Source organism: Pundamilia nyererei, unplaced genomic scaffold (assembly GCF_000239375.1).
Source record: "Pundamilia nyererei isolate P.nyererei 1_Seehausen unplaced genomic scaffold, PunNye1.0 scaffold00010, whole genome shotgun sequence".
Taxonomy (NCBI): Eukaryota; Metazoa; Chordata; class Actinopteri; order Cichliformes; family Cichlidae; genus Pundamilia; species Pundamilia nyererei.
In genome coordinates, this window is record NW_005187411.1 from 5,848,454 (window position 1) to 5,871,043 (window position 22,590).

Sequence of the window (22,590 nt, forward strand, 5' to 3'; positions counted from 1 at the left end):
CCGACAGATAAAAGTGATTAAATGAGAGGTACAAGATGACAACCCATTTATTTAGTAATACATTCTGCAAACTAGAAATTTTATTCAAACTTCAAAGGCTAAAAAATGAAAGAAAGGAGGGAGGGAGATAGGTGGGGGGGGGAGAAAATTTGAGTAGCAGGGAGAAAAATGCATCTATTCACAAGCAAGGAATGCAATTTGTTCAATCGACAACACAAATAGAACAATTTAGTTCAGGGAGCAAAGCTTTTTTTTTCTTTTCTTTTTTTTTTAAACACATTTCTTTTTTTTCCCGCCATTCCTTTGGAGCTAGAACATAATACAAAATATACAGTTATTGAACTTTGTAAAATCACTCACAGAGGCCTCTGAGAAGCATTTGAATCAACACTGACAATACTTAACTACAGCACTCTAAAGCTATTCTTGAATGTAATCATAAATAGAGCAGACATTAATGTATGTATGCACATTTTGAATGCTTACGAGGTTACCATGTTAAAACACTTGCATTTGTTGAAAGTATGACATCATCTGCAGTGGAAATTAAATAAGCTTTCATGACACAGATTTGATACAGTAACATGGAGAGAAGAAAAACCAAACAAACCCGCAAAGGTTGAAAAGTTCTAACTGGTGACAACCTGGCAAAGTCACTTTGCTGATAGCTTAAGTACCTTAAAATGGACAGATTTCATTTTCTGAGAGTGTAATGTTAGCAGCATTACTCCTCCTCGTAGTGTTTTGTTGGACAAGTACTTTAGGGGGGCAATGTGAGTTTGGGTAAGGCAAATCGGTGAGCTTATTTATGAGCTGAGAAAAAAAAAAAAAAAGAAAAGAGAGAGAAAAAAAAAGGTCGAAGCGAGGCTCAGCACGTCCTGTAAGGGGACGAATAAACCACCACCACTAAGGGTCACACAGTAAACGCCACAACTGAGGTACATAAATATGCACAAGAGGGCGCAAGCTTTTAAAATCTCTTCAGCTTCTGCCAGGTAATCCTCTGTACAAGAATATACAGGATGCATTCCAGGCAACCAAAGTAACTCTGTAAATAGCTCTATAATCTTTTTTTTTTTTAATACAATAACAATTTTCTGAAAAGAAGAAAACAAAAGCTGATTATATAGAGGATCAGTGCATATGACTCGTCATGTATAGTCACACTTATTTTCTCACACACCTCACATGTTTAAAACCCTGAACTGAATACAATTACAGATTTGAGCTAAGTGAGCATCACACAAGTGCACGAGAAGCTGAAATTACACGGGTGAGTGTTTGAGGGCATTGGCTGGGGTTGAGGGGGAGCTTTACAGGACAAGGCCGATAGTGTTCCTACTTACTAAAACAGGTTGTCTTTTCCAGTAGTTTCTTCAATCGTTACTCTTATTTGTTAACATCAGCACAATTCAGGCAAATACTGTACATGAGTATAACCTTATACCAATCAAACAGACCAGTGTTAAAGTAATGGGCTCTAGGGAAAAAAAACAATAAGGAAAGGCTCTAATTAAAAGTAACTGCTGAACTAAAGACAAAAACACTTACTATTGAGATCACGAGGTATTTAAGGTAATGGAAAAATAAAACAATATATGCTTGGAATAATTTTTGTTCAGGTTTTGGGGGAAATAACAGGGGTGCAATGGAAATTTGCAATCACTGAAAACATGCACATGAGGACAAATTATAGACGGGCCACTCTTAGTATCTCACAACATTTCAGCTACAGCTATTCTGAATATTGAAAGGTGCATTTCTACTGTAGGAAGTGGATAACAAGCAAAATTTAAGGGCCACGACATTAGCTTTAAATTATTCATGTGAAAACACAGGGGCATGAGTTTTGTCAACTGTCTCAACATACAAAGAAAAATGTTTGTTCATCGCTAGGCTTGAAGAGAAAATTACCAAAGTTAGAAATACCTACCAGGATTGCAACAAGCAGTTGGGTGCTGACAGTTGTTAGGTAAGAGACACTTAGTGCACTTAAAAAAATACAAGCTATGCAGAGCAAAATAAATAGCTTACAGATTAAATACGAGCTGCTCCACACACAAAAAATAATAAAAAAAAATCTAATCCACTGAATAAATTGAAGTATTTTCAACTGAGTACAGCAGGTTTACAAGTATTACGGTATCATACTAGCAGAAATACAACTCTTAATTTTAAAACCAAAAAGATGGAAATGAAACATTTTTACTCTGCTGTTTGTCTTTTGTTGCAACTTGATTTTAATAAAGGGAAAGAACATTCAGTGAAACCACATCTTCATGCAAACACACAGATTTCCTACTTGAGTTAGCTGCCACTTCAGCAAATCTTTTGATGGTTGTCATACTTTTGTAGGATTACTGGTTAAAGGTACACTATGGAGTCTCTCAGTAAACGTACATTCAACACGTCTTAGCAAATTCATTTTTGCTTTAAGGCCTATCAAACTTTTTCATAAAATCATATTTTCCTAGGCTTCATTCCCTAAAATCATCATCTGGTTTTGGAGTATTTTAATGGTTCTTTGGCACTCTAAAAGGCCCTTCACATGTGCGACAGCATCACACCTGCACTCGGATATTGTTGTTTGCACGATTCCCTACGCGACAGGCAAAATGCAGCGAAGGAAAACTTGCCTGTTCCACACGATAAAAACAAAACACAAAAAAAACCCCTGCAGAATTACAGGGTGTGCAGCGATCAGCGAAACACAAATTTCAGGCCATTCACTTGGCCACAAGCATAAACGAATGCAAATTTCTATGTGAAAGGGCCATTATGTCACATTACTATGACACCACTTGTTGATATACAAATTACTGCCCCCTGCAGTCAGCAAAAGTGCATTTCACATCACCTCAAGGACATTTCTTGCACTTTTTTTCCCTCTAAAGTGTGCACTTGCAGTGCGAGGACCTGCTTATAGATTTCTTTTCAACCAATGATCATAAACTCCACAGAGCACCTTTAAAAAGCAACCAACCAAAACTAAGAAAAATAAACTACAGTTAGTCCAATAAGTAAATATTTATAGCTAGTTTTACATGTGATACGGGCTTTGTAAAACCTCGGGGTTCTTTGGCATTATTTGCCACATTAAGCACATTAGAAAGTAGCTTAGGATTATTATCAAAGTTAGTCTTTTTCCCCTCTTAATAATTAGCCAAATCTAAATGTACTGAAATGGTTAGGATTGTCATTATGATAAATCAAGGAGTATAAATTTAGTACATAATTACTTTGTATTTCATATATTTGGAACCATTCAGTATTAATCACAGGAACACCAAATGGATTAAATGGAAAACTTGGTCAAACACAAACATTTAACCAACCACCTGAAGACAAACAAGAAGAAAAAAAAATACCTAGCTCAAGCAATGATTTATTCCTTAAAAATTTAAGCTGAAAATATATACACACATACATAGGTTTCCAACAATGCAACACACACACACAAAATGCCAGAAAATAAATTTGAAATAAAACTATTTCTCTTCGAGAAATATATCAACTATGTGTGTTAAATACAGATTTATTCAGCGACTATCTTTACAGGGGAGTGGAGCGAGGGTGTTAACCCACAGATCTAACACAATAGCAGCAAACTGTATTGTGCTGTGCCTTGCAGTGTCGTGGTGAGAGTTTTTAACTGGAGAAAAAACTAATGGGAATAAAAAAAGGTGCCGCACAACAAGAAAGCTTCGTTAGCAGATTTGTTCTTGTTCTGAATGCCCAAAAGAAAGCCTCGTAAGTTTTAGAGCCAGCAGTTTCTTCTATTTTCAAATTGCCAATGCAAAATTTTGTTCAGTGCTTAAACTGTTCACAACAAACAGATCTTAATCAGATGTAAAATGAAAAAGCTCAAACATATTTGCAACACATACAAAAACTGCATCTAATGGGGGGCTTGGCATAGGCTGACTAAAGCTGAAGGTGTAATTTAAAAAGAAAAGAAACAAATATGGCACCCACAGTGGTCACTGGTATTCATCTACATTTACAAATTGATATTTAAATATGACACGATGGGATGTGTAAACCTGAATAACCTCCAAACATTTCAACTGAATTACTAGTTTCATCTCAGGTTCTGATAGATACATTTTAAAATCAAACAGGGTAAGATGTAAACTCTGCTGTCCAATGGTGTTTGGAATTAGAAATAATGAAGCCTGTGTTGAGCTGATATGAAACACTGGCTGGGGAAAAAGGGGGGGGAGGGGGCTGAAAACAAAGGGGGAGCACTTCTCTTAAACTCCAGTCCAGCCTAGTTTGACCAAAACACCATGCCAAATTGAAATCTGAGCTGCACATCCAAATCTGCATTTTACCAACACATGTGCACACAAACACCCAAGCACGCTTGCAAGTATCTACAGACAAACACGTTAACATGGGACCCATCAGATACCTCTCAAAATTGAAGAAAAATAAAATTCCACTTCATACTTGATTGAGAAACACCTTGCCATTATTATTTGAGCATGTACAGAAAACTACTTACAAAAGTAAAATATAATTAAAACAAAACAAAAAAAAAAAAGCACAGGGGAAAATAATTAGGACTCAAATGGTTTGATATAGAGCTTACTGTGCTGTCAACTATACAATTTACCCGTTTCTTAAAAGGAGCATAGACTAATTGGAGGAGGAGGAAAAAAAAGAAGAAAAAAAAAGAGAGAAATAAAAGCGCAGAGACATTGTGCCTGGAGGACAAGCGATAATATTCACTGAATAGACATTTGTTAGAATTCCAGAAGAGCAGGAAAAGGCAGATAGTGCATAAAAGGTTCTCTTTTTCCATTTCTTTCATTTTTTAACTTAAAATCAAGCTGCATTAAATACAGGCTGTTTGTACAGGACAATTGCACTTCACAAAAACAGAAATATACAAATACACACAAGGAAATGTGAATCAAATTAATTACAGCAAAAACAAAAAAAAAACAGAAAGGAAAAAAAAAGGTGGGGGGAATCTTACTACTTAAGCCGATTACTTAACAAAATGGAAGAAAACTTTGTGGACTCACTTGTTATGGATTACTTTAGAGGAGAATATTTAGGTGGGTGAACATAAAGGGGAGACAAGACAGCGGGGATCCTGAACTCCAGAGTGGACCGGTGCTGCACTGTTCCAGGTTTGTGTGCATGCATCTCCTCTTCCTCCTCCGCCTCCCATGAAATTCCCTTCTTAGAAACCAAAAGCTCAGAGTGACGGAGAGTGACTGCTGAGCTGAGCTGCTGTGGGTCTTGAGAGGATGGTGGTTTGTAAACTCTATGCTGTGTTAGTGGTAGGAGGTTGTGTTACCACATGTCGTCTGTGGATGCAGAGTCCTTGATAAGAGAGGAGAGGACGGAAAAACCCTTCAGACTCTGGCTTTACATCCATCAGAACTCCATAAGACCAAGAGTGCATAGAGATATGTAAAAATTGATGCCAATATAATTACAGTGAAATAAAAGATATGTAAAAAGTATCAAGTACATAAAATAACAATATAAAATCTTCACAGAAAATTCATTACTGATATGGCTGACAAGTGTCATATGTGATTTTGGTTTATAAGGCCAGCTTGTTGTCCTGTTGTTGTTATGCCTCAAGTTAAACTTCAACTGAGGAAGATTCACTTTACAACATCACAATACTGATGCAAAATATGGAACTTCTAAGAATCCTAATCAAAGTTTAAAACTAATCTAAAATCAAAGCTAGGACTTCATTTATGAATGTCTTCTTCGCTAATGGAAGTAACATCTGCCAAATTTAGTGAGCAACACTGCCATTAAACGAATCTCAATCATGAAAGATGATAAGCTCTAATGTTAGTTTCTACTCTGCTGGTTTTCCCATTTATCACAGATGATGGCTATAGTGTAGCCTTCCACATTTTATACCACTAGCTCCATTTCTTATTTGCGATATGATTAAAACATTCTTCCACTATGCATTCATACAATATACTTTTGTCCCCCTTGCAGTATGTATGTGAGTGGCGTGGGCTGCAGCATGGCGCAATACACACAAGCCGCCGCGCTGCACCACATAATGAGTGCAACAAGTGTGGAAAGCTCTATGCATCTAAGATAAGAAACAAGGGCAGTCTGCTAAAACATCTACTGAAAGTACATAAGATACGAACGAAACACAGCACACTGACTGTGAGGATCAAAGTGTTTTGTAATGTAAAATGGGTTTGACATCCCTTAACTAAAGTGGGCCAGACCAGTGAAACTCCTCTTTCTATCAGTATAACAACATGTAACGCATTTAATCCCTGAGAAGTCTTAATATGAGGAAAAGAAGCGCACCTTCAACAGTAAGCTTCAGTTTTGCTACATAACAAATGTGTAAAATGACAGAAAAATGTATGCTAGCTCAGTGCCTAGACAGGAGATATTTCTACAGTAGGTAGTGAAAAGCAAATACTTTTCTGTCATTTAATTGTTTATCTATTACTTTGACAGAAAAGTCTTTAAAACTTATGAAAATACACTTAAGTTTAAAATCGATGCACTCCTTCACACTTTTCAAAAAAAAATCGTATTCAGTGGGTCAGATTAGAGACCATCTGGGCCCTATGTTTTGACACCCCTACTCTAGTGCCTAGTGTACTCTAGTGTGCCTGTGTTTTGATTGCCCAATTGTATGGTTCAAATGTTTTCACTAAAATTAGTTAGAGCAACGGTCCCCAACCTTTTTTGCGCCACGGACCGGTTTGTGCCCGACACTATTTTCATGAATTTAATTTAAGGTGTCGCGGAAAAATATAACAAAATAAAACTAGTAACGGTACCGAAAAAAAGAAGATTTATTCATAACACACGTGAAAAGACCCAGGAAGACCGAGTTAAAGATAAAAACGATAACAAAATAACGCTGAAAACCGATAAAAACCCTGAAAAGCATACATTTCACACCTGAGCCTCAACTCTCGCGGCCCGGTACCAAATGACTCACAGGACCGGTACCGGGGGTTGGGGACCGCTGAGTTAGAGTACAGGTAAAGTACTTGGTCACAATACCAATAAGAGTACCATTAAAATATTTATCTATTCAAATGTCTGATATTGCAATATTTTAAGTAATCTACTACGAAAAACTAGAGTACTGCATTGCAGTTATGAAGCAGTCTGCCACTTCATAGATGAGTTTGTGTTGTTCCTAAACGCTCTCACTTTTTAATAATACGACTAATAGTTGATCGTGAATTATATAAGTAGGAAGAAGTTTCACAAACTGACTTGTTGTAACAATGTCATTCAGTACTACATTTGAATATAATGAGCTCTTCAGAACGATCCATTAGGTTTTGCAAGGTCAAAGGGACCTTGAACTTTGAAAAAATCTAAATGTTTTTCTTTCACTTAAAGAGAAATCTGACCAAGTTCCTACAGGGGGGAAAAATATGTACAATACACACACTTTTGTTTATAACATGTAGAGATTTGATTTTTCTTTAAACTTTTATTTTTAAATGTTTAAACTTAAGGGTTAATTATTAGATTTTACACATTTCTTTATTGATATGATGCACTGAGAATATATTGTGACTACTGTATTAAATAAGTCTGTTATGCCGTTATATTTTTGTCAATATTACTAATGGCGGCTTTCTGATATGGTTTTATCTTAGCAAAACCACACAAAATTGGGTAATTATGTGAGCCATACAGAAATTTTTCTGAAAACGAGAAAAATGCCTCAAGGATGCCAAAAGCAGTACAAGATGTCTCAAATTAGATTTCCCCTGCTATTTAAAATGCCATTATTATTATTACTGTTAGTGTTTACAAAAATTACCCACATGATCTAGCTCTTGACATATAGCTCGTCTGCCATCATCCTCCCTGCTGTGCACCACAATATAGTAATAATAAAAAATAAATGAATAAATAAAACAAGCGCAGATTTGGATTCAAAGAAACTAACAGCAGTAGTTAAATGCGATAATTTCGTATCCGGATACAGTCATTAGCATTACAATAGAACATAGCTACCAGCTGACAGCTAAAAGTCCACATCAGCCTCCGATGACAATTTTGTAAAAAAAAGAACATACTTCATCCACCTCCTTTGTGCCTTCCATGTTTTGCAAAGTACACTGCAAAACATACAAGAAAAAAGTTTCCACTAAAAGTTGGAAACACCAAACTTGTTTCATAACTTGAAGCACTGTTGAATACAACCAGGCTATGAAGGTACTTGAGGAAGAGATGCTAACAGCTCATAATTTGTGACCGAAAAGTAAACAAATGACTCAACCGTGCATCACTGGAGCACCCTCTAATTTGCACTCTATATGACGGGAAGAGCAAAATGATGGATGGAATTCACTGATTAGGGTTTCTCAATGGAAAAGCAGGGCTTTAAGAAGCTGACTAAAAAGCTCAACCAATTCAACTCAAGTCAATTATATGGCAATATTATTCAGCCTCCTAAAGGGTTTCAAGGTTAAGTTACTTTAGTTATTGTGCAAGTGTTAAGCAGTTTTGTTATTGCTTTTACTAACGATATCCATGGCAACTCATCTGCTAGTCATTTAAAACAAGAGAAAAATATTTGACTCATCAACTAGTCCACTTTAAATGGACAAAGGTAAACATTGCCCAAACAATTATTTCTCATGTATGTTAGGAACTACATGAAACTTTAATTCATAGTCCTATAAAACCACATTTCAAATGTGTCTTACATGTGTTGCACTTTGGAAACATCGACAGATAACATTTTTGAACTCGCAATTTCCAGTGTACACTAATAAAATAATAAAAATACACTATCTGAATTTGATGTGTATTTATGTAGTCATGCAAATCCTTGATGTTGCATAAAATTTTCATAAAAACCACCACATAGGGTGCGTCCTATGAGATATTTTTTATATATCTCCATTGTTGCACCATGATCCTGGATCCTGCTGCAACAATAAAAACACTCGTCTGTATTTTTTTTTCCTATATTGTCAAGGATATTATTACAAACTTCCTTACCATCCTTACTCTCTAACATGACTACTAGCAGGTTCAATTAAAAGGCCCTAATGGAACACTCAACTCCTCAAACTTTGTTATATTTTATTTTGCTATAGTTTATAATATTAGAATGTTCAATTACAGATCTTAGTCTTCATAAAGGTTGACATCAAACAGTGAAAATTTTCAGTCAAATCATAGTTTTGAAGCCTGTATATGAAAAATTAAGAGACAGGATTTTTCTTTTTTTGAGAGCTTCAAACTGATGGCTGTTGAACAAAAAAATAAATGTTTTTAAAAAAAAGAAAACACTGAATATTAGCAGTTTGGATCACGACCACAAGGATGACTTAAACAAAGCTCATAAGCTACATGAGCTATAATTAAAAATCTCTCTAGATAAGAAATTTATCTTAAAAAAAAAAAGTCAGTGTGAATATCAGAAACAAATTCAATACATGAAAGCATAAAAAGAAAAAAAATAAATCAGAAGCAGCTTTTAAAAAAAAAAAAAAAAAGAGTCAGACTGCATTTGTGTAGTACTTTAGGTGTATCACAAATAAATATGGACAAAACTTATACATGCCCTCACCAGCCACTTCATTAGGTTGTATCCCTGTTGCCTTCAGAATTCTTCATAGTATAAATTCAACAAGCTGCTGGAAATATTCATTAAGAGATTTTGGTCCATGTTCACAAGACAGCATCACACAGTTGCTCCAGATTTGCCAGCTATACATTCATGATGTGAATCTCCCGTTCCACCACATTCCAAAGGTGCTCTGTTATATTGAGATCTGTTGACCGGGGAGGCTGTTTGCATGCAGTTAACTGATTGTCATCTTCAAGAAACTAGTTTGAGATTATTTGAGCTTTTTCACATGATACGTTATCTTGCTGGCTACACTACCGTCATTAAAGGGGTGGACATCAGTAAAAATGCTAAACTGGCTGTGGTGTTTAAACAATGCTCGGGTTCATCTTAAGGCACCCAAAAGGTGCCAAATAAATATCCCCAAACCATTATGTCAACAGCAGCAGCCTGAATCGTTGATACAAAGCAGGAGAGATCCCTGCTTTCGTGTTTTTTTTAAATTGCTGAATTCTCACCTACCATCTGATTATTGCAACATTGTTGCAGGAGAATCATCAGACCAGACAACGTTTTTGTCCAGTTTTGGTGAGCCTGTGTGAGTTAAAGCTTCAGTTACCCATTCTTAGCTGACTTGAGTGGCACATGGTGTGGTCTTTAGGTCTTCAACAGCAGTATGCGGTCATACTGCTGTTGAAAACCTGCGCCATGGTTTGAGGTGCCACCTTTGTCCTAAGTGGGGTTTTTTTGAGTTGCTGTTACCTTCTTATCAGTTCATTCTCCTCTGATTTCTGGCATCGACAATGCATTTTCACCCAGAGAAACTGGTGCGCATATTTTCTCTCTGACAATTCTCTGTAAACTTTGAAGATGATTGTGTGGGAAGATCACAGTAGATCTGCAATTTCATAAATGCTCAGTTGCAGCCATGCGACTGATTAGACATTTACATTAACAGGTGTACCTAATAAAGTGGCTGACAGTGCATATTTTCCTTTAAGACATAATAAATTACCTCCCACGTAAGCCTATATGACTTTATTATATTTAGAAGTGTGAAATAATGTGTTATGGTTACTGCTGAAGTTTAGTATCACTGTATTTTTTCCCATCAGATTTGGCAGTGTCACAGTATGAACCTGGCACAGGTTTCCAAAGAGTCACTTAGTCCATAGGTTCATCATGTCTCTATTTTCTCACTGTTCTGTAGTGACAGAGGTTTATTCAGGTGCTAGCAGACCATTTTGCTACCAGCCAGCTAACCCTACCCAGCATGCCATTTGGCAGTGTAATTATGAAAATGTATAATCATTGTGTTATAAAATGATGGGGCAGTTAACCTGGTCCACTCTCAATCCATTCTATGCAGCACTCTTTATGACCAATCATATTAAATTTTGCAGTGCTACAGTAGTTTAGCTGCATCTCAACAATTGATCAGTATAGGCATACATGAAAAAAGACAAGATATTAAAATGGGTATAATTACAATTTTACAATCTATCAAACAAATCTAACAACACACAGTAACATTAGTGTTGCTTAACACAAGGAGTGACGGTCTTTGGGAGGCCAGGACAGACCTCAGATTTTATCTTCATCAACTTTGTCCCCCTTGGAACATTACTGGTGGTATCCCTCGTTTCTCTTTTCTGAAATGACTGGTTTCTGTCATATTTCAGGCCTATTTCTAAAATGACGTGGAACCTGTTCTAATGATTGTTAAACCACATCTTTATCGATAAATATTGAGGTGCGAAAACTCGTCATTGAAGGTACCCGGGGGGTGGGGGGTAATTTTGTAAATAATCTAAGTTAACTTCACATCTTCCTCCCTGAGTTTTGAATACATCTGTATACAACTGCAATGATAACAGTTGTGAAGATCTTAAAGTGCAAATAGCACCAAAGGTGATCTATTCCCTTAAAAAAAAGCTTGAACGAACAAAGTGTAGAATGTCACTTTAAGTTGACTGTAACAGTTTCTAAGAAGCCTAGTGCCCTCTGAACACAGAAATCTTTGTGTAAACTGGTTGGAAAAACAAATCTCAATTTAATCAATTAGCAAAAGTGAGTCAAAAGGTTTGAGGGTTGTTTTTTTTTTGAAGAAATTACCAGTGAAAGTAAATTAAGTAATTAAAAAACCTTCCTTACACAAACATGAAATACAGGAACCAGAGGACAAGTTTTACTGTCAAGGACAAGATGATGTGCACTAATACGTGTAGCTGACTCAATGAGCCTATTTGATAAAAGGCACAATATCTGAGTGGACAGGGGCAAAAGCTCTGAGTCCTGTTTGTATGAAAAGGACTTATGAGAAATGTTCATTTTGAATCAGTTTGAAGAGGAACATTTTTATGCCACACTTATTAGTGACTTCTTTTTTAGTTCAGTTGCATTAATTGGTGAAATTAGCTCATGGTTTTAGTTAAGATAAACATTGATGACAATTGTCTGAACTGCTTGAGTCAATCCATATTTTTTTCTCCCCTGACTGCATTTTGAAAAAGATCTCTTGGCAATATCATTGTTTTACCTTTCTGAATATTTATAGCATGCATGGGATTAGTACAAGTGTGCTTAAAGAAAACAAAAGCATGCATACTTCAAAGAAAGCACATCTGCAGGAAGTTAAAGCAAAATACTTACTGTGTCATCACTTCGATACGGGATAAGTTTGTTGTACACTGCTTCAATAACACTTCGTCTGAGGGGGAAGGCAAAAAAAAATCAATGCTAGTTTTCATTCAAAATGAAAAAATATACACATATGACACCCAGTGTCACAATAGCATAGTTTCCATTCTAACCACAAATATCACTTACTTGCTCGCCAGCTCCCCACCAGGAGGAAGGTTAGGGATGCTCTCAGATGCTAACGTCCGCATCACGTGGACCAAATCCGGGACACCTTCATCCCCATGCTTTTTGATTATCTCTGTTGGAAAACACAATTTGATTCGATTACAGCTCTGTTTAAACAACACCAGAATACTTCTAAAAATACACAATTGATATGAGCAATTAAAATATTATATATCCATGTGTACAAGGAGGATAACAAACTAACAAGATTAATATTGTCCAATTTAGACCAAATCACAGTTGTTTAAGTGTGAATATATATATGTAAAATAAAAGCTTTGTCATAGTAATACTTCTTCCCTGATGTAACACAGAGGCCACAAAACGGTCATCGCAACTAAATTAAATATTGCTAACTTTGATGCTTACTTTTAATAGTAAGCGTAGAAAAAAATTAAATAAGCCTACTTTCATCTATTACATTCAGCCTAAGCTTTGCACAAAATATAAATAGAATAGAATATAAATTATGTTTGTCTCTGCCTTCTGCTCTTAATGACATTACTAGGGTATCAACCACAAAAGACAATCATCTTTTATTATTACTGGCCCTGGACTTCTATGAGCATCTTATAGGAATTCACAGTCAATTTTGTTTAAGGAGCAAATGTAACGGCTATGTAAGTAACTCTTCAGAAATACAAAGTTACGTCATGTTAGATATATTAATTAGAGATATAACAACTGGCAACCAGACAAGTTCATTCTACCATCTAAAACTGAAAGGCTATCATTAAAATTTGGTAACATGGGCAGTGACGATATTTACTTTGGAGTTTGTTTTGCTTTAAGCGCATCTAAAATTTCTCTACATGCAGCTGCTAAGCCACAAGACAACACAGAGAAAGCAGGGGAGGCAACAAAGACAATTAAAACAGGAGGTGAAACAAAAAAGACAAAGACATCCATCCTTTTTTGTTCCTTTTTAGCTGAGTGGTTAGCCAGGTTGAGAAGAACTAAGCCCTGTGTAAATAATGTATAAAGCTGTTGTAACTATGCTAGCGAGTACAAAACTTTACCGGGATTTCTTATATGACCCAAAGCAGCTTCTTTTCACAGAACCTTTAGGCAGTAGCCCGGAAAGTGAAGAAGAAATAAGTACAAGGCATTTTCCTAAAATCCAGGTTTTATTATTATTAGTATTATTATTATTAGTAGTAGTATTATTATTATTATACCCGTTCCTGCGAGATGAATGGGACGCAACAACAGGTATAACCTCAACCAGCAATTGCTACTTTTCTTTTTTTTTTTTTTTTATTCTACAAAATAGTAATGAAGCATCAACTGATGCTCAAACAGAACAACATAAGCCCAGGCAGGAATCATGCCAACAGGTGGTACACCAATGGTGATGGTGTAGCTGGCAGCACTTGCCTGTTTTTTTACCTTTACTTGCCACTGGGATACTACATTGGTGGACTGGGACCAAATTTGAATCTCGACTGCAATTTCACCAACAGTGACAACAAAATAACTGGATAAACTGACTATTCTTTTGCATTTGTTTTCACTGCAAAACTCATCTTTTTTATTGTCTTTGTTATAAATCAGACGCTCCTATTTAATTTGTGGCTGTGCATTTGTAACCCCTGTCTAAAAGCTCAAGGTTATTACTGAGTTTATAGTCAAGGCAACACAATGAGAGCCCTCAGTCAACAATCTATTTCAAAGTTAGTAAAAGTCCCAAGGTTTCCATAGTTGATCCTATGGCTGGATTACCGTTTCCTGCAGGTGCTTTGCACTACAGGTATTTTAGAATTCCTTCCCTGGTATGTTTTAAGTATCAGGCAACAGTCTCCCTGTTGCCAACCAAGGCCACTGCCACCTGTGACTCTGTTCGACCCCATCTGCACACACAAACACCCCGTAGTGGATGCAAAAAGACAGGGACTGATAGTTGCCCTTTTGATATCATCTTTATGGACACCATAAATCACTTACTAGACTATTATCAGATGAACCTCCACCACTTCCAACTTTTCAAAAATGCATTTGTTTCTCCATAGTGTAGTGGTTAAAGCATCTGCTTAACATGCAAAATATCTTCAGTTGAAAACCAGGCTGTTAATTTAAATCTTGCCTGGGAAAAACTTACTTTACCTGTCAGCAACACCCTTCATGAAGTTTCACACCCTGTTTTACACTTAAAAGTTTTTTGGGGGGGTTTTGTTTTTGTTTTTTTAATCTAAAGGTTGAATACTTCCAGAACATTAGGGGGTAAAAAGGAAATGATGATCACTGGCAGCATTTGAGAGACTTGACATCACTAGTAAGATATTGTTTTATTGATACACGTGCAAGATGCGCAAATAAACTTAAGATGTCAATGGCAGTCTCACTGTAATCAATGAATTTGAAGTCCTTCATTTGGTGTTTCAATGCTTCATTATACAGTATGATTCAAATATCTACCTTAAATATATCAGATATTTAAGACCCAATCTACAGACATTACAAACAAAACACTTCCCGTTTTTGCTCTTTGATTTTGCATTTTTCATTGCCTCTAAATATAAGTAAGATATATGAGCATTTGTAAACTTGATGTTTTACTCTATAATAATGTCAACCAAAAGTGCTTTTACTACCTTCTACTCTGGCCTCCAGATATTTGTCCAGCTCAGCTTCTCGTTTCACTGCTTCTGAAGATACCTTTGGGGCCCCAGGAAAGCAGACTAGCACAACACTCATATTGTCCCGGCTTCCCTGCAAAGAAATCAAAGATAACAAACAAGAATTTATGTAAATCAACCATTGTACCAAACAGTTCAACAAAGTGTCAGAAGAGGGTTTGTTGATGGTATACCTTGTACAAGCAGGTGTCAACAATTTCATTGCTGACTTTTTCAAGATCATCCGTAACCTCTAGCCTTGACCTCACAAAGTCACACAGTTCTTCATTGGCCATGACATCCCAGATGCCATCACAAGCTAATATAATGAATTCATCTTCCCCCTCGTTTCTCTCTATTGCATAAACTTCAGGCTCTGGGGAAACAAGCTGCTCTGTCGGGCCTTTTCCATGCACGCATTTGTAGTCGAAGTCTCCCAGAGCACGGGACACTGCTAGGGACCCATTAACTCGCTGGATCATGACTGAGCCACCGGCGTTCTGGATCCTTTCCTTTTCCAGTGGGTTGCTAGGTTTGTGATCCTGTGTGAAGAAGTGCACAGTGCCACCCCGGCTGAGGAGCCCACGCGAGTCGCCGCAGTTGATGAAGTAGATATGGCTTGGAGAAATCATTACCCCCACTGCAGTGGAGCCACTTCTGTCCACACCGTGCTTCTTCTCGGAGATGGTTCGCATGTGTTCGTCAATCTGCAAGAACCCAGTGCGGATACCATTCTTCACGCTGTCCACACAGGGGTCATCCTGAAGAGCACTCTGGAAGTCTGAGTTGCTGGTGATGTGCTCCAGCAGGTGCTCACAGCAGTACTTGGCCACCTGAGAGCCAGCGTGCCCATCATAAACAGCGAAGAATGACCACAGGTCGAGACCATGAGACAGACCAATTACCGCTGTGTGTGCATCCTCCATCTCAACCCTCCAACCCTGCATGCTGCTCAGCCCATACCTCAGGTTGTTACCTTCACCATGGGAATTATACTTTTCCATCTTTGGTTTGTCCAGAAATGCACCCATTGTGTCCCTTTAAAAGCCTGTAACACAAAAGAAATGACAAATTCGTTGATTAATTAAGTGCAGTCCAACCAAAGCCCCAATTTGGAAACTAAAACAATACATGTTGTCTAATTATGACAATGTGAAAACATAAAACGAGTACAAATCTGACAAATTTTCTGAAAAATAGTTTTCTAAGAAATAACCAGAAATAGGCACCAATTCTATCAATAAACTAACAGCACGTCTTAGATCCATTTGTGGCAAAAGATTAACATCTTGGAGTTGAGTTCAGCCCCTACTAGTCTAAAAATAGTAGACTTGTGTGCACATTTTGGCCACACATTAGGAACACTGCTGGTGTGGATCAGACTGAAACGCCCTCAGGCCAGTGGCTGTCTAGAGTTTACCAATAAATGTAACGAAACGTTTTAAGTTATTTACTTTCATTTTGATAGTCCACTAAACCACTGTGACCTCCGCAATGCAGACGACTTCACCATACTAGCTACCTGGGGTAGTAAAGAGTTGCAGCTACACGCCTGTAGCGCTAGCCCCAGCTAGCAGACTCGATAACCATCACAAGACATAAAATCGGTCAAAACCAACTCTAACGCTGTAATGAACTACTTTACACCATAGTCACGTTTATTAAGGCTCAATAATGCTGCTGGGTTTAGTGAGAAACTTTGCTCTGCAGCCAGTACCGACTACAACTGAAATAAACAAACAGCCTAGCCTACTTACGGGCCTTGACCCTTGTCCCTCACAGCTAACTGACAGGCCTCCCTCCCTGCCGTGGTGCGCTAATATAATATTGAGGCAGGCAAAGCCATTGGCCTTGCTAATTGCTACATGCTAACACAGCTAAGAACTACGGCTGCCCAATGTTCCTCAACAGCTGCTGGCTACAAAGTAAACATTTAATGACTTACCAAATACCAAAATACTAGTCGACACCAGCGGAAGATACAACAGGGACGATGACCGACTGGCCGCAGTTCGCACCAGAGAGGGTACACCGACGAAACTAGGGGGTATACGGCGGTTTAGCTAAGGTAGCTAGCCAGTTAGCAGCGAGCAATCGTCACTCAAGATTCGGTGCATATAAATTGTGTAGGTGCGGAGATCCCTCTTTGCGTACGTCCGTGATGCATTACATTATCTCAGCTGGCGAGAATATTCAAACGGATTTTCTCGTGGCTTTTTGGGGGGTGGCCGGTGGTTTATGCGGCCAAGCCAGGGGAAGGGAAGCTGAAACGTCTGCCCCAGCCTCTCCACTTGACAGCCTGACAACTTGCTAGCTAACGTTAGCCTGAGCTGCACGGAGCGACGGAGACAGGACCCGGATGTTGCAGGTTGCGCATTCGAAAACATGACATCATTCCTAAAGATCTGTGGCTGGCTGCTCCAGCTGCTACATAGAAACATGCTCGCAAAGCATGTATACCACAACACGGGCTTCCAAATCTGATATAAACAAGCCCGTACAAAATGACAATTAATTCAGTGCAATCCTGCAAACGTGCTGCATAAGTGCTTCTGTCAAAATATGTCGTTATTGCACAAATTCCTGCTTCTTGTGCAATTTCAGTCTGTAGAAGGGAAATGTGGCACAGTTAACGTTGACCATTGCTTGATTTTTGTTTTTATTAATTTTAATTAATTTTATTTTACCCCCCTCCCCCGCCATGTTCTCCGGCGCCACCAATAGGTCGAATTATGGGTGTGTTTATGCACTTGAATCGCTTGCTTTATTTATTTATTTATTTATTTATTTAATTATAATAATTTACAACTGGAAGGTTTCCACCACATTCCTACAGCAAATTATAAACAATTATAAAGGTTAACATGCATGCATAAATTGTTATGTTTAGCTGTTAAGTATAATTCGTGAGGTCTGTCCAAAAAGTTAGGTTACAATATATGTAATCATAAAAATGAGTGAAATCTTTTTCTTATTTGATTTGTTGTTCCAAAGAATTTTCGAGGAAATTTATAACCTATAATATGTGCAACCACAAAACAAATGAGTTCTACTTTTCAGATGATTCCTGTGAAAAAGTTTATTTTTCATTGACATTTAGCAATCATTTAGATGTACATGTTTCTGGGATTATATATTACATAATATTTTATCTGCAATTCATTATTTTGTTTTATATGTAGTATCTAAAACGTAAGAACCGAAACTTTATGGCAACTGGCATCTACAAACAAAACATTCCCATAAAACTTCCCACGATAGTTTTATTTTGCTGCTGTAGAAACATAAACTAGTCTGATTCACCGAGTGTTTCTTTGAGGTCAGTCACTGTCATACTGTATTTTTTACAGAAGCGGGTTTCCTAAAAAGCTGACAAGTTTTTGCTGGGTATATTTGTAACAGGCCAAGTCTCATAAAAGTTAAATGAGATGACACAGAGGTTGTGTGTGGCATTGCTCGCTCCTCTGTAACAGGCTTTCAAACCCAGCATCCAAAAGCCTGTGGGTAGAAGATGACCACCATCTGCACCATTTTTACTGTGGACAGTTAGGGGAGGACTTTCTCTAATAGATTGAATTGACTTTGCTGTCCCAACAGGAAGTCTTTTCAATATATCATAACACAATACCAATATTTACTTTGTTTGTTTGCTTTTTTTTTATTACCGAGTTCCTTGTTATATTATAATCAGCTTTTTAAATGTCATTTGTTATTTTATTTTCTGATTTTTTTAAGCTCATTCATTTTATATTGTTTGACATTTTTATTTTCATGTAAATTTATATTCTTGAGTATTTTACCTTATAGCTATTTTTGTTTTGTCATGTTGTATTATGTCATACTGAGCTATTCTATTTAATTTAAGCAATTCTGTTTTAGGTTACAGCTGCTCTAGCATAATTTCCCTTCTGGGATGAATACTGTAGTATCTTATCTTAAATGCCCTTTAACCTTGCTGAGTTGCTAGACTCACTTATCATCGCTGTAGCTTTAATGGTTGACAGTTCTTTAAATGAGCATGGTATTCACATGGATGCAGGGGTCTCAAAAATTAAGATGTAATCAAGAGGAACTGAGCAATACATGAATCAATGTAACATGTCATGATCCATTTACTCTGAAGGGTCTGTTTGGTAAAAAAAGAGATATTATTTAAAGAAAAATTAAAAGATATGTTATGAAAATGAGTTAAAATGTATTACATTTACACTAGACATCCATGAGCCAAAATGTGTCCAGTGTGCTAAGCAATCAAAATTAAGTGCCTTGTGTCTAACTGCACTCGGCCAGTAAAATAACCACCACATGCATGTTTTTCAGTTTGGAGTGTTTCTAAACCCATTAAATCCAACATGAAAATAACACTGTCCTCAGTTAGTTAAACTAGTCAAGATCACAGTTTTTATACTATGCAAATCCGTCCTGCATCAGGCTTGCATAAACCAATGACCGGGGGGATATAGGTTATTTTAATAATAATAACAGATAATAGATGGATATAGGTTACTTTAAAATGAAATACAACATGCAAAACTGCATATCGCTAATGCCTCATACTGGGAAAACGTGTGTTTGCTTGTATTACTGAAATATATCCCCTCCTCTTACTTACTGCCATACTATACTTACATATCTTACTGTCTTGGAGCAACTGTGACCACATAATTTCCTCAGGGATTAGTAAAGTATTGTGAGTCTGATTCTAATCCTCTCTCATCTAAACTCAGGGCTGGGTTTGGGGTTTTTTTTGTTTGTTTTTCTTGGAGACTCGCCAGGTTCTGCAGGACACTGTGTAACAGCTGTGGTTCAAGTTCGTTATTGCAAAAGATAACTGTTATACTGTTATGCAACCTGGAGAAGAGCGATAGATAGGAAGAAGCACGTTTATTTCTGAAGATTTAATTTTGAAAATAAAGTGGAAGTGACGTAGACATCCTTTAACTTAGTTTTGGTTGTAGCTATGGGGTTAGGGTTACTGCTTCATTATTGCAAACATTTTAAGAGATACTTATTATTCTTAACATCTTAACAGATACTCTGACCTGTAACTATCGTAAAATGCTTCGACCGTAAGTAGACACCGTTCGCACATGCGCGGTACCGATCGGATTTCCGGTACGGATCGGGTAGTGACAAGCCACTTTAAAAGCATACGCGTGTCCTGTAGCCCACTTGCTTCCACCAAATGGACTGCTGGATTGTGTCTGCTCTCAGCTGGTTTATACCAGTTTATTTACTCATCCATTTACTCTGCTTCCTTTTCGCGGATGCAGACTTCACTCTCCTCTGGGCAAGTCTAGCGGGGCACAAGCCAGGTGAGTCAAACGAAACACACCACATGTTGTCTTCACCTTCTTGTTTATAACGAAGGGAATCCGTCCTATGAGGGGACAAGCACGGGTAACCTCTCTGTTTGTGATTGATCAGTTGAACTGTCAAAGAACAATAAGTTGATTTTATAAGGCTTCGTCTTCAACTCAGATTGACCTCTGAACTCTAACGGCAAAACGTCATTTGCGTTTAGAAGATAATGTGTGCCATGCTAACTTTACTCTGATGTGAGTCTCAGCAGAACACACAGCTTCTTATATTAAATAGACATGTAATCATACAACAAATTCCGTATAATGTTACAATATGCACTTAATAATTTCTCTGTATGAATGTCAAAAGTCTTCCATTTTAGTGCACTGGAACATTTTCTTACCAGTGACCACAGGTAGTCAACAAAAGTACTAAAGGCAAAACTATCCAAGAGTTCAAGAGTCTTCTGTGAAAAAGATAAAATAAGTAATAATAATTTTGGTGAAAGTAAGAGCATACAATAAGAGTGCCGTATTCAGTTAAAACAAAATTAGGCAATCTTTATGACTCCTCTGTTGCTAACTGCCAATTGTCGTAAAAGAAATTCGCCTTGTTGACTGTTGTGGTTTTTTGTCAACCAGAGAGGAAGCTGAAAGGGTTGGTGGTGTGGATCACTGGAGCATCCAGTGGTATTGGAGAAGAGCTGGCCTACCAGCTGGCAAAGTGCGGCTCACGTCTCATCCTGTCTGCCCGCCGTGAGGATGAGCTACACAGAGTGAAACGCCATTGCTTAGGTAAGATAAATTAAAATGATGTTGTTATGTATTCAACATCCGTGCTTTAACTTTTTACCTTTTCAGTCAGTTCAGTTGCAACTGGGCATTAGCTTGATTTCAGTTCAGTGTTACTTGCTTGTGATCAGCTGAATCATTTTTATTCTTTTATTTTCAAGAGACCTCCGACCTTAAGGATGACGATGTTCTTGTTCTTCCCCTTGATTTGCTGGAGAGGACATCACACGAGGAAAGAACAAAAACAGTTATTCGCTACTTTGGGCATGTAAGGCTGCTCCAGGTGTTCTTAGTTTCATTACCACATTAATATTTCCTGACGCCTACAACTTATTTAAAAGATGCTGGTTTTAAACCAGGAATCAAACAATGACCAAATTAAAATTTTATTTCACCAGATTGTAGATTGATAACTTTTCAAGTCACGTCATCTTTCTGCACTTTTTTTTATCCTATCTTATTTTTTCATCCCTCATCAGATTGATATACTCATTAACAATGGCGGTCGAAGTCAGCGCTCTCTGTTCTTGGAAACCAGCGTGGATGTGTGCCAGGGCTTGATGGAGCTCAACTTCTTAGGTACGGTCTCTCTAACCAAGCAAGTGCTGCCTCACATGACGCAGCGAGGCAGGGGGAGCATCGTGACTGTCAGCAGCCTAGTCGGCCTCGCCGGGGCGCCTCTTGCAACAGGATACTGTGCCACCAAGCATGCTCTTCAGGTGATGCGATTTCTCATGACTCTGTGGTTTGAATTTAACTCATTTAATGTAATTGAATGTTTCTGCATCTCGTCTAAACTTAGCATTAGTTATATATGGGGAACAAAGGAAGGGAAAAAAAAATATTACCGGTCCCAACTGGGTAAGTGGTGTTGCTGTATTTTCCACAGGGTTTTTTCAATGCCCTTCGACCTGAGCTGACTGATTATCCAAAGATACTAATTAGCATGGTGTGCCCAGGGCCAGTCCAATCACAGATCATCAGCAACGTCTTCACAGAGGAGCTAAACAAGGTAATGCATTTTATTTGCTGTTTCGATTTCACATTTGTGACATAAGTGCTTTTTGAGAACGTTTGCTTTCAGTAACCATTTTTCCTTCCATTACGTAAAGCCTGTGGCATCAGTTGGAAGCCAGGAACACAAAATGCCAACAAGTCGCTGTGTGCATTTAATGCTAGTGGGAATCGCCAATGGTGTCAAGGAGATGTGGATTGCACAGCAGCCCTTCCTCCTGTTTTACTACGCCTGGCAGTATGCTCCTACGTTTGCCTGGTTCATCACAGACCTGCTGGGAAGGAAGAGAGTTCAAAATTTTAAAGCTGGTGTGGTATGTACATAATATGCACAGGGTGTATGTAAAAGATGGGTGTAGCCACCAAGACATCATGCCTTGGCCTCTGGACTCGGAATTCTGAAGGCATCATGTTGATTTTTTTTTTTTTT

General features: G+C 37.7%; 2 protein-coding genes across 4 annotated transcripts in view; one reads left to right on the top strand and one right to left on the bottom strand.

Annotated features, from left to right (window-relative positions):
• The window catches only part of ppm1aa (protein phosphatase, Mg2+/Mn2+ dependent, 1Aa), a 42,986-nt gene extending 25,479 nt beyond the window's left edge, over positions 1-17,507 (bottom strand). Inside the window, exons 1-6 of one of the 3 annotated variants that reach the window (XM_005723978.1) lie at positions 16,997-17,505; positions 15,246-16,099; positions 15,028-15,145; positions 12,398-12,509; positions 12,221-12,278; positions 4,923-5,337 (exon numbers count right to left, since the gene is read on the bottom strand). In XM_005723978.1, the coding sequence (XP_005724035.1) occupies positions 5,308-5,337; positions 12,221-12,278; positions 12,398-12,509; positions 15,028-15,145; positions 15,246-16,082 (1,155 nt within the window). In that variant the 5' untranslated portion in view covers positions 16,083-16,099; positions 16,997-17,505 and the 3' untranslated portion in view covers positions 4,923-5,307. Of the gene's footprint in view, positions 1-4,922; positions 5,338-12,220; positions 12,279-12,397; positions 12,510-15,027; positions 15,146-15,245; positions 16,100-16,996 lie in introns of those variants that run through there. The other 2 variants (XM_005723976.2, XM_005723977.2) reach the window with 2 other exon arrangements.
• A 2,474-nt stretch (positions 17,508-19,981) lies between these two features.
• Positions 19,982-22,590, top strand: part of dhrs7 (dehydrogenase/reductase (SDR family) member 7) — a 4,604-nt gene continuing 1,995 nt past the window's right edge. Inside the window, exons 1-6 of the mRNA XM_005723979.1 lie at positions 19,982-20,366; positions 20,997-21,149; positions 21,308-21,414; positions 21,626-21,865; positions 22,036-22,158; positions 22,259-22,474. Coding sequence (XP_005724036.1) covers positions 20,237-20,366; positions 20,997-21,149; positions 21,308-21,414; positions 21,626-21,865; positions 22,036-22,158; positions 22,259-22,474 — 969 coding nt within the window. The 5' untranslated portion in view covers positions 19,982-20,236. The remainder of the gene's footprint in view (positions 20,367-20,996; positions 21,150-21,307; positions 21,415-21,625; positions 21,866-22,035; positions 22,159-22,258; positions 22,475-22,590) is intronic.